The sequence below is a fragment of the Dermochelys coriacea genome, chromosome 10 (assembly GCF_009764565.3).
Source record: "Dermochelys coriacea isolate rDerCor1 chromosome 10, rDerCor1.pri.v4, whole genome shotgun sequence".
Lineage (NCBI taxonomy): Eukaryota > Metazoa > Chordata > Testudines > Dermochelyidae > Dermochelys > Dermochelys coriacea.
Window position 1 is genome coordinate 9,195,539 of NC_050077.1, and position 12,342 is coordinate 9,207,880.

At 43.3% G+C, this 12,342-nt stretch overlaps 1 protein-coding gene across 5 annotated transcripts in view; it reads left to right on the forward strand.

The window, feature by feature from the left end:
• Positions 1–12,342, forward strand: part of RNF216 (ring finger protein 216) — a 115,209-nt gene that overhangs the window by 19,198 nt on the left and 83,669 nt on the right. For all 5 annotated transcript variants that reach the window (XM_038419432.2, XM_043493252.1, XM_043493251.1 and 2 more), the window contains exons 2-5: positions 2,717–2,842; positions 4,110–4,255; positions 7,658–8,530; positions 11,858–11,934. In XM_038419432.2, coding sequence (XP_038275360.1) covers positions 2,776–2,842; positions 4,110–4,255; positions 7,658–8,530; positions 11,858–11,934 — 1,163 coding nt within the window. In that variant the 5' untranslated portion in view covers positions 2,717–2,775. The remainder of the gene's footprint in view (positions 1–2,716; positions 2,843–4,109; positions 4,256–7,657; positions 8,531–11,857; positions 11,935–12,342) is intronic.

The window sequence follows — 12,342 nt, forward strand, 5'->3', positions numbered from 1 at the left end:
TGATCTCTTGTGGAGAGTAAAGCATGATCTGAGGGCATTTGCCAGGTGTTAAGAACAAAGTCTGTGAAAGACAACTAGTTCCCGGGATTCCTTCACTTGTCTGTTTGCAGTGTTGGTGTGGGTATGCCATGGACAGGGAAATAATACGTATTTGCATTCTGTATGTTCACTGCCAGGGAAAGCATAGTGCACAGTACCGTGATACATACCTGAAAGCTCCAATGAGATGAATGAAGTGTAGAGCAGTTACGTTAATGGAAATGAGTGGCAAAATGTCTCTTAACACTCAGGTTCTTCTCTCTCATCTTGTCAACACCTGTTGGAGTTTGGGATTTCATTGTGTGTTCTCAAACAGCTTAAAGATTCATAGAAAATCAAGATGGAAAAATTGTTCTACCAGTAGATAAAATTGCTCCTGAGTTCAGCTGTGATATGGCTTGCTTCATAACGTAAGGATAGTGGTGATGGGGTTTATCAACTGATAACACAGTGCCATTATTTCAATTGCTACAGTTTTGTCCAGTTACCAGCCTACACAAATAGTGTCTTCTACCAGCAGATGGCAGCAGAACACCCCACCTGATAGTCTGTGTCATTCTTTGGTTTACCTCTGAAGACTGAGTGTGTCATTTCTGGTAGTGTAAGTTTAGAGTTTTTCCTTTAGGGATCCTTAAATGAGCTACCCATCTCTCCCACCAGGCTTTGGTAGTTTAAAGCCAGTTTGTCACTTTCTCCATAGCATCTCATGCCTCCTTGGTCTCGTCTCCTTTCAGTCACTTTAGCCTATTCCTCAGAATAAAAGAAAACTGGACCATGTCCTGTTTTGAGGAGCATTGAGAATTTTCTGCCAAAGACTGGGTGTGGGTGTGCACGTGGGAGGGTTGGCCAAGCAGGGCCTGGAGGACCCCAGAGGTGCTTAGTCTGTATCGGGAAGGGCTATTCAGATAAGCGTATGAAGACTTTGTCCTCTACGTCCGATTCCTTCTCTGTGAAGCATGTGTGCGCTTCTACTCTGCATCTATAATTAAGGCTAAGACTTTGTTTTGGTTACTTTTAGTAAAAGTCACAGATGGGTCACAGGCAATAAACAAAAATTCACGCAAGCCGTGACCTGTTTGTGACTCTTGCTGCTCCATGATTTCCTCTGTCACCGTGGTGGCTGGCAGCTGTGGGGCCCCCCCTCTGCCCAGGGCAGCTGGGAGCTGTGGGGTAACCATATTTCCCAAAGAGAAAAAGGGAGACCTCAGCCACTCCGTGAGGAGTCCCCCTCTACTCCCTCCCCCCCCGGAGGCTGTTTCCCATCTCTGGAACCCTGAGGGGGAGCCCCTTCAGGAGACTGTCACCTGTTGGTGGAACCCTGCCAGGGCCCCGCTGCCTGCCAGCTTGAGTCCCACAGTTCCTGGGGCTGAAACAGAGAATGTCACGGAAGTCTCGAAGTCATGGATTCAGTGATTTCCATGACCTCCATGACATAAACATAGCCTTATCTATAATGCACCCATGTGAACATCTTTGCAAACTCCTAGAACAGATTCAGTGGTGTAACACATTCACTCCCTAGAGAGGTTTCAGAGTAGCAGCCGTGTTAGTCTGTATTCGCAAAAAGAAAAGGAGTACTTGTGGCACCTTAGAGACTAGCAAATTTATTAGAGCATAAGCTTTCGTGAGCTACAGCTCACTTCATCGGATGAGGCTCTGAGGGAGCTATTTTCTGTGATTTCTCCTGTCCTTTGTTTTGCTGATGGGTGGTGGTGTTTGAAATCCTACTTCCCCATTGTTCTTTTCCAGGTCAGAAGAGTGGCAACTTCTTACTGTCTAGTTTTCTTTCCTATCAAGTCTTTCTATACTGGAATAGGCATCCCATCTGTTGAATGACTTGTGATCTTGGCTGAAAACTAGGAATAAAGGAGAGATTTAATTGTTATCTGAGTTTCCTGGCTTGTTTGCCAGAACACTAAAATAAAACCAAGTTTAAATGATTCATTTCTTTGGATGACATTTAAAATAGCTAGGCCTTTGGCTTCAAGAATGGCCCTCTTAGTCCAGTGGTAGAAACAATACATCTGAGAAGCAGATTCCATCAGTGAATTAAGGATCGTAGATGCGGCTGTTTCAAAATTTGGTGAGGTCTGCCTTTAAAATGGCCAGAGATACTACCTGTCTTAGTTCTGACTAGTACAGTAAATATCAAACTCTGATTCTCTCCAGTGAAGGGCCACCTGTACTGTTTGCTTGACTCTAGTAGCTTCCAAAAAAATCACCTATGCACCTCAAGTGGCTCGTTTTCTCTTTGCTTAATATGATCACCGTGTCACAGGCTTAGCTCCCTTAAAATGTGTGTGCTTGGCTTTTCCTGAAGTAATTCTGCATTTCTAGAACCTGCAATTGAAAAAATCCAACTAAGCACAGTCGCAGTAGGGTCTTGGAACGCAATCCTTCCTGAACTGAAATTAGTCCATGTGTGGTGTGGGCTCTGAAGAGAGAACAAGATGGGACCTTAGAGACTAACAAATTTATTTGAGCATAAGCTTTCGCTGAATGCATCCGATGAAGTGAGCTGTAGATCACGAAAGCTTATGCTCAAATAAATTTGTTAGTCTCTAAGGTGCCACAAGTCCTCCTTTTCTTTTTTGTGAATACAGACTAACACGGCTGTTACTCTGAAACAAGATTGGACCATCTGTGTGTTCACTTCCATTTCTGTCTTGTTTTTCAGGTTCTGAGGTTGTGATTGCCATGCTCAGGTATTGATGCTCATATGCACAGCTGTTTAAAATGGCAGAGGGAGGTGGCAACGAAGAGGTAATTCACTTGAACAGTTTCCGTAGCCACAGTGGGAAAGGTAAGTAACTTCACATGCACTTGCAAAGTCCCTAGATAGAACACTAGTGCTTGCAAGCAGTAAACCTCTGAAAGCTGAGAGAGTAATACCTAAGATGTTAGCATGCTCTGCTGCACCAAATCACATACTCAATTGGTTGCCAAGAAGTGTGAATTTCTCCTTCTCCTTCTTCTCCCATTCCACTTTCTTCAGGCAGTTTGCTAAACTCCTGGAAATAGCCACTCAGAATAGAGCTACTTTCACAAATCTTTGAGGGGCTGGTAGTGCAGCCCACCTTTTAAGGGTCTTCTGGCATGGAGGCTGGCTTTGCATTCATGTCCTAATAGGACTATGTAAATTGGCATTTGTTCCTTCACAAATGGAGTTTAAAATACCGGTGTCTTTGTGTATTTGGAGATAAATGGATAAATCTTTTCTCTGTAGGCAAATGATGGGATGTCATGGCAAGTTTTTGTTGTATTGCATTACTGAAGGTTGAACCAAAATCTTGAGTATCAAATCCATGCTTTGCCTCTGGGATAAGAGAAACCATAAATCTCTGGATGAAAAGTTTGTTCAAGGTTCCAGTAATTCTGTTTATTTTCTGTGTTCTTATTTCATTCTTGCAAAGAGCCTTTTAAGATAGGGAAACCACATCCTGGCAGAATACACTTTTGTCTGGAGTAGTAGATTTCCTAAAGCCAGTGATCCTTCCTCATTCACTCAGACTCCTGCTAGGTCATTCTTTGCTTTCATAAGCGAATGAATGGCACTTGGATCCCTTTCCCTCCTCCAGCACCTGCTCAAATGATCAATCAAATGAACAGCCTTTAAGATGTTGACAGTGCTGGAGCCTCCTGTATGCAGTGCCTTCTATCCCATTCCTTGTGGAAATGAATTTGAAGAATCTGAGCACTGAGACTAGAGTATCTATTAGCACTTGCAGCAGCCTGGGCTGCTATACCATTCCTAAACCAACTCCTGCTGGAATCGGAGATGACGATTTGCACAGCACTAAAAAATAAACTTATTTTTTACATACGCTTCTGTTTGAGGTGTCTTCTGCTGTTGTCTGCACTTGTACAGATTTCCTTATGTTAGTATGCTGTGACTGGTAAGGATTCTAACAATGAAGTGCACTGGCACTAGTGCCTTTGAAATCCTTTCCCCATTATTGCATTGCAAACTTTAGGACTTTTTATTTTTATTTTAAGATTGAAATTGTAGGATCTAAATATTTGAGCTGCTGCAAACCTTTAGCAACCTTTAGTTATCTGCCTTACTGCAGAGTGGATAAACAGGAGAGATGAAGGACTTATCACCATATCAGACTCCTCAGATGAAGAATTGCCTTTGTTGCTAGATACGCCAGTTCAGCAGCGGCAGGCAGAAGACGACGACGACGACGACGACGATGTAGTCATCCTGATGGAGGTGATTTTCATATGTTGTACATGTTACCACATTATTCTTTGCCTCTCTGAATAATCTATTGTGCAGGTGAATAACATGCTCCTTCAGAGCTCACAGTGACCACTGCGGTAGCTTATTCAGCAGGAGCACCTGAGCTTAGTGTTAGCTGATGGCTGCATTGGCAACTTGTTGGGATCTCAACTCCTCCATCTTATTTGGGTAAGGTCAGGTTAAGCAAACCATGCTGCTTAAGACAGGTGGTGTAGCCAATAAAGATTGCAGCTCCCAGCATATAATGATTTTCTCTTAATCCAAGAAGATGGAGCACTGTATACTGGGATATGTAGTCCCCTAGGGCTGCTCCATATTTAAAATGAGGGTGGTCATGGACTTTGCTTGACTTATGGGCGTGTCAGCCACTTCTGCAGTCAAGAGCACAGAATTCTTGCCCACTGCTTCCAGTAAACTTCTGGACTTGCATTTAGGGAAGTGGGGATATATTTGAGTATTTAGCCATCCAATCCCTTAGGCATATGGCATGTCTCAGTGATCAAATCTGAGTATTAAGAACCAGAATTTCCTGACCACTGACACATAAAGGAACCTGTGGTAAACTGACTGTGTTTCCAGCCTCCTTAAGAGCAAAGCACTGTAAAGTAAGTGTGCAATGACTGTTTTTGGCTTTAATTTTTAACATGAAAAGGATCAAACAATGCCATACAGTCTTAAATATAACCATTTCCGTGTAGTATACCAGTGCCCTGGTTCGAAGCCTACATATTATACTTTGGGCGCATACGTTCCTGGCACAATGTTGAATGCATTGCATTCTTGACTTCAGTTTTGTATGCAATTGTGGGGCTATTGACTACTGCTTTCCTCTAACACCTTTCCTCTCCTCTCCACATGCACTGCTTTGGGACTTGGGCCGGCACCTCTTTCTTGGGATGGAAAGGAGCATTTTTTTCACTCTGACTGCATTTGGGATGCAGTCGCCAGTGTGTTAACCATGATTGCTTTAGCAGGTCTCATCTAGACTCAGACTCTGCAATTCTAGTTCCTCTGGGGCAACCACAGTGGTGATTAGTGATCAAGGTATATTTTTTTATTTAGAACAAAAACGTTTAAGAGAAACATCTTAAAAACAGTAAATCAGCCTAAACATAATTCTTGCTTAGCACTCCCTGGATCTGGGAAGGCCCAATTCCTTAGATTCCTCCATGGAGCCTGTCTCTTTTTCGCCAGCCTGTCTCCCTAGACACCTCCTGACAAGTGCCCTTACCTTCACAGGAATCCACTTTTAAACGTTTGAATCCTTTGAGCTGGTAGGTCCCAAAACAAGGTTTACAGTTGGAGACAAGATATGATATCTCTGAAGTTAAGTTAGAGGAGTGTATTCACATGGGAAAGCCTTATAACCCAGAACACACAGTCTCCCCTTGCTGACCTGGTCTCACACAGTGTTTAATAAAATTATTGTAGTTTATTGCTTACCAGCTCCACTTCTGCCACACCAGCTTGCCAACATTTTCTCTCTAATTTCTTGGAGGTGGTTATCTTTCCTTGGGGGCGAGGGTCAATACAAAAATATCTCTGAGGTTGCTCTCAGTACTGTTGCTGGGGAAAGGTGAAGTCCAAGAGCATTGTCACCCTGAATTCTCCTGAACTAAGCAACCCAAGGGTTTGGTACAGTTTAGGGACACAGGGTGCCAGGTGTACCACAAAAAGGATCCATGCTTTCTCCATGTCAGATGGGACAACTAAGTTGTAAGTGGATCTCTTGAGATGATTGGATACTTAGTGTATCATGGTATGTTCATTGTTTTTCTCTAAATAAAACAGAAGCATAATACTTGAAGACAATGTAAACAGTTTTACAGTTAACCAAAGCAGCTGTGTGGCCAAACTTTTTACCTTGTTGTACTCTTAAATTGGATCCTGAGATCTGGATTTTAAGTGAACTAAAATGACTTAAATACCTTACCCTCTAATCCTTAACAGAATATGTATAGATCTCTCTCAGTATCACTCTTCCTACTCTTCTGTTTCTCTTTCCTCCGATCCTTGTCAGTTTACTCTGCCCAGGGTGAAAAATTAACCACTTCCTGCCTCCTCCCACTTGCGTCTGAGTACATTCCTCCACTGGCCCCTAACACATGCATCTGGCTCTTGGTGCCACGCAAACCCTGTTCTTCAAATTTCTTAAGTCTCTTCTGTGAAGGGCTTATGAACTGTACTTTTCCACTGAATGTAATGTTAGTGTAGGAAAGAGTGTAACCATTGAGTGGGCATTAACATTACCCTGGTGCTGTAACTCTTGTCTGTCTGTCACCTTCCCTCATAATGTTTTGTATCCTAAATATGCACAAGTTCCCTGGGATATGGAACTTGTCTCAAATCTCTAAAATGCAAGACACACTTATGGCACATGGTGCCATTACCTGATTTTTGGAGTTCTATCCCTGTAAGACTTAGAGTCCTCAGAGGCAGACATCAGTTCCCTACACTGTTTTTGACAGTTAATGTTGCAAGAAAACACAGGACTTGAACCAGACTGCTAGAGCCTGGGTTCTAATGGGTTACAAAGCCTTTTGGTTTATCTAAAAATACTTCTAAATATGCTTTTTGATTATCTGGTGCATAATACATTCTCGGATTTTATTTACATTTTTTTAAAGCTGCAGAAATACACACGTGATATTCAGGCAAAGCATATTCTACCTTATAACATTATTTCTCACCTGCACATGTCGTCATACAGAACAAGTTCAAAAAGTGCAACTTACTTAGATTGTTCTTAAAAAGCATATTTCACCTTCAAGCTATTTTAAAAAATCCTATAAGTTGTCCAATTTTTTTCCCATTAAAGCAACTACAGGTGTCTAGCAAAACCGATTTCTTAACAGAGTGACCATTCCATTCCAGTGTCTGAAAAACATAGGAATGGCTCTTCAGCCTTGATTCATGGGATACAAACCTCAGTTGGCCAGAAGCAGAAACAGTGGCTGGGATTAGCACATGAATTCTGGTTCCTGCTGCCTGTTAAGTGAATTGGTGAACTGAGGTGTGGGTATCAAACTGGTCAGAGTTCCCACTTCTTATTTTAATGGGTGGGCGGCGCAGAGTGATAGGAGTCCATTCAAATCATGTGTACTTAGTTTGCCCAGAAATCTTTTACTATTGGTTTTGGTCAGAGTTAAAATACAGTTGAACTGTATTACGAGAAAACCGTGAAATATAAGGTAGGGCAAGTTGCCTTGTAATGAGTATTTGAGCCCTTATCATACTGCTTGCTAAACAACTTACTTCCCCTGCCTCAGGCCAGAAGTTTAGCTGGATGCACAGGTCATCTAGACAGACTACTCCATGATGTATGCAAAATGGAGCGCTCCCACTGTTCAGTTTTCTTTTCTTTTTTTTTAGACCCCAAAACAGCAGATTCTGCGTCCCAATGTCATCAGATCCGCTGCTAAGTGGCAAGGTGTGAACCAGCTGGGAGAAGTATCTAAGGGTGACATGGCATTGAAGAGCTTACATCTGCAAGAGGGGATTCGGCCTTTTGTGGTGTGCCAGAGAGCCCGTTGTAACCACATGGGGGAGAATGGTGCGGGGCCAAGCAGAGACAAGAATGGAAACCATGCCTCACAGCTGCCTGGACCTTCTGAACACTGTAGGCACAGGGTTGAAAGAGGGGGTGATTCAGAGCCTGGGCCAAGTGTGGTTCAAGCAATAAAGACAAGTCCAAGTCCCAGTGGTGAAAGGGAAATAATCAACCTGGAGGAAGCTGGCTTCCTACCTAAATGGGAGGAAAATCTGGAAGTACAGGACCAGGAGGATGAAGACTTGGATCAAGACCTCTTACAAAACCTCAGAGGAGCAATTGCTGCTGCAGCAGCAGCAGCAAGCAGACAGGCCACCAGAGACAACCGTCGGTTGGATCATCCTTATTTCCAGCCTGTAGACAATGAGCCACGTACTTTAGCAAGCTGTTGTGCTCCGCAGCAAGGGCAGCCTGAAGCAGAACTGGGATCTTTGCTAAGGGCATACCGGGAGGAGAACCCTGGGCCAGCCTTTCCCAGACCTGAACCACAACAGGATGGGATTCCAGGCCCAGCTTCTCCTCAACCAGCTCATCCACCAGAGGAAATGAGAGGCCAGTGGGCAGCAATAGACAATGAACAGCCAGGCCCAGCCTTCCCTGCACAGGGATCACATGAGCCTGGCTCTGGTAACGTTCCAGAGCAAGGAGCTGCTGGGCAGGACGAAGACCTCACTGCCCTGCTCATCAAAGAAACAGTAAGTATTCTGTGTGCTGTGTTAGCTGAGGAAGTCACCACATTTGCTTGCCCACACTGTGCATTTATAGCCTTTAAAAATGATTGGGGTTTTTGACAGAACATGTCCTAATACAGCACTTTACGAGTTCAAAGCACAGCTCCCATTGGCTTCGGTTGCAACTGTGAGTGCCTGTTACCTTGTCAGATCAGACCCCAGAGTCTCAAGTTGGGCACCCAGAAAATGAACACACAATTAGTGACCACTTGTGAAAAGTTAGGCAAAAGTCATTTAAACTGAATACATCTCGCAGGAACTCTGTGGCAGTGGCAGGGATTGAATTCAGTTCTCCAGGGTAGCATTCATCTATCCTTACCACGAGACCCTCCTGCCTCGTTCACTACACGTTTTCTGACTTCAGCAACAAATGAATCCAGGGTCCTAAAGACATGTCTCCTTTACTACACAGCCCTGATTCATCTTCAGAGCAGTTTCATTCTGTGCACTGAATGAAGCAGAGGTCCTGTGAAAATAATAGTATGTGATCCTGTAATTATAGACTGCATTATAATGCATAAAAACAAAGGGGCTGAATTAAGGTTGCCTGGGCAACCTTAATTCCAGCATTTCCTAACTTCTGAGTGCCTGAGTTTGCATCCTTAATACTTTTCTTTTTAATATAGAGTTGTTGAGTGTAACTTCCTAAATTTTTTAAAAAGCCATCCGAAAAACAAATTCCATCGTGGCATCATATTGACATTCACATGGGTCATCAGCAGGATTGGCACCTTTAGATCCATCTCACTTGAGCCAAAAGAGTAAATGATAGCAGTAGAAGGTTGTCATCCTCTGTGTGGACCAGCACTAGAAGTAGATGGGACTCTTTGCCAGTATCTTTCACAGATGTCTGACAGCAGAGGAATGATGAGACTTGGGAATCTTGGGTTCTGTTCCCAGTTCTGAAGGAGTGTGTTCTCTAGTGAGCACAGATTCTCCTGCTCATTTCCCTCAAGTTGGACTCCCTTCCTTCTCCCTCATCCTCTTTGCCCTGTCCTAGTCCTGCCTTCTTATCCCAATCTCCTTGCCCAGCCAATCCTAGTCTCACCTCTCCAGACTTCCCATCCCACTCCCAGTCTCCTTGCACAACTGTTTCCAGATTTCCCTCCCCATCCCCTGCCACATCCAGCTCCTGTCTCCTCTGCATTCAAATTAGGCAACTTTCTCCTCCATCCTGCGTAGGCTAAGCTGGAGGGGTGAGGGTGTCATTCAGAGCATAGGAGATACAGGCTCCCTGTGCTCATTTCTGGTGCCTCACCCTGGCCCAGCCTGCAGCCCCCCAGATCTGCAATTGCAGGGGAAGTCCTGCCCACATACAAACTGGAGCATTCCTAGTGCAGACAGACTCTTCGGGAATTTTACCTGTGAAGCTTTAGCAAGTCCCTAATGAGCATGTGCAAACTGACTCCTCCTCCTCCTAATTCTCCCAACCCTCCAAAAAGTTTATAATTTGGCCAAATTTGGATGGATTTTCATGGGGATGGAAAAAGGCACAAAGGTCATCCCCGGCCAGATTTCAGTTTCCTGCTCCAAAGCATGGAGGTTCTAGGGCTTTTGAAACAAAATGTCGCCAGAAATCTTTTAACATGGACAAAACATGTTTTTCCCTAGCCTCATTCTTGGGGACGCTGAACCATTCTGTCTGAAATTTTCCAAAATGCTCAGCCAGAGGCAGATGCCTGGCATGTAAATTTCATCACAAACAGTTTTACAAAGTTTCATAAGCAATTGAAAACAGGGTCATACAATGGGAAGTGTCAGGTAACTTTAGGAAAAGGTGGGGCTGGTAGGACTGCCTATAATAAGAACATAAAATCGTGACCCTAACTTGATACTGGAAAACCATTCTTTGCTTATAGCTTTATATTCCTTCCCCCACCCTTTTTCTGTGTTGTCTTCTATGATTATAAGCCCTTCAGGACAGTTATGGTCTTCTACTCCATGTGTGTAATGCCTAGTGGAATGGAGCAGTCATCTAAGCTCTGCAACAATAACAGATTGTGCTACAATTTGGAGGCAGAAATACTCCTTATCCCCTGGCATATTTTAATCTCTCCTCATATCGAGGCTGTTCTGTAACCTTAATCACTTTTGTTGCCCTTCTCTGTACCGTTTCCAATTCTAATATATCTTTATTGAGACGAGGTGAACATCAGAACGGCCACACTGGGTCAGACAGAAGGTCCATCTAGCCCAATATACTGTCTTCCGACAGTGGCCAATGCCAGGTGCCCTAGAGGGAATGAACAGAACAGGTAATCATCAAGCAGTCCATCCCCTGTCGCCCATTCCCAGCTTCCGGAAAACCAGAACTGCATGCAGTACTCAGGATCTGAGTGTACCATGGATTTATATAGTGGCATTATGATATTATCTGTCTTATCTATCCATTTCCTAATAGTTTCTAACATTGTTAACTTTTTTTAACTGCTGCTTCACATTGAGTTTCAGAGAACTATTCACAATGACCTCAAGATCTATCTTGAGTTGTAACGGCTAATTTAAACCCCATCATTTTTTGTATGTATAGTTGGGATTATGTTTTTCCATGTGCATTACTTTACATTTATCAACATTGAATTTCTTCTTCCATTTTGTTGCCCAGTCACACACTTTTGTGAGATCCCTTTGTGCTTCTTCACAGATCGCTTTGGGCTTAACTTTGGACATGACATAAAGTTGACTTTTATTTTTGAACTACTATGGTTTTTTACAGTCTTGCAAGTCAAAATGCTGTACATGATCAGGTTTGCTCTCCCTATCCCTCAAGGGATAGGGTGGTGCCTTTTGTAAGAAGAATGCTGGAAAAACTTTGTACAAAAACTATAAGAAATGTTCGGTCTTCTCAATTCTGGTTTATCTTAGCATTGACAGACACCTGGGTGCTTGGAGTGCACTCCTTTTACTGATTGTGTTTCAGAGTGTTGCGTGTCTTAGCAGAAAAGATTAAACTACTTAGGACAGGAAACTATTGAACGATAGCTACACTTGCTTCATAGAGCCTTCCTTCAGTACCACCCCCCAGTGTGTCCAAGGGTAGCTGGCCTAACTTCTTGTGCAAAGGGGTGGGTGGGTGTGGTGAGTAGATAGTGAATGAGGGAACCTAAACTCTATAGTTGCCACTCTCCAGGCTGGTTAAGCTTAAATTTTCTCATAGAAGATGCTCTGACACCTGAAGGAGGGGACATGCTAGCTAAGTTATATATGTTCTGTTCCTACTGATATTGCTGCTAGGTTTTTTCTATTACTTTAATTTCCAATATAACAAATCTTTTGCTTTTCCCACCATAGGAAGCAAGATTCCCAGATGTGAGGAAAGAGTATGTTGAGGAATTAATTCACATCAAGAACTGTTATGACCTAAATGTGTAAGTACAGAGTGGAGAGTCCGAGCTTCTCACATAGCAGTAAATTGGTTAATGGAACTGTATGTTCATGAAATAACAAACAAGTTGGCTACAGTCACAGATTCGTTGTCCTGACCCTAGTCATATTGCTTCAAAATGTGCCGGGGAGGAAGTCTGCATTGCCATGAGTGTATAGAAGCACAGATCCTTCCTTAATCGTAACAGAACGCTTCTTGAAAACAAAGGTCCCCCCCGCACTCCTGGCATTGTCCTTGCTCAGCAAAACCGGCTACCGTTACGTTCTAACTCCACCAACCTTATTCTTGATAATATGGAAAATATTTTGCCTTCAGCTTTTTTATTCATTCAAATCTTTGTGTCACAGCTAGAGTTGTAATTACTAACAAACTTCTAGAAAAATGCCAGTAG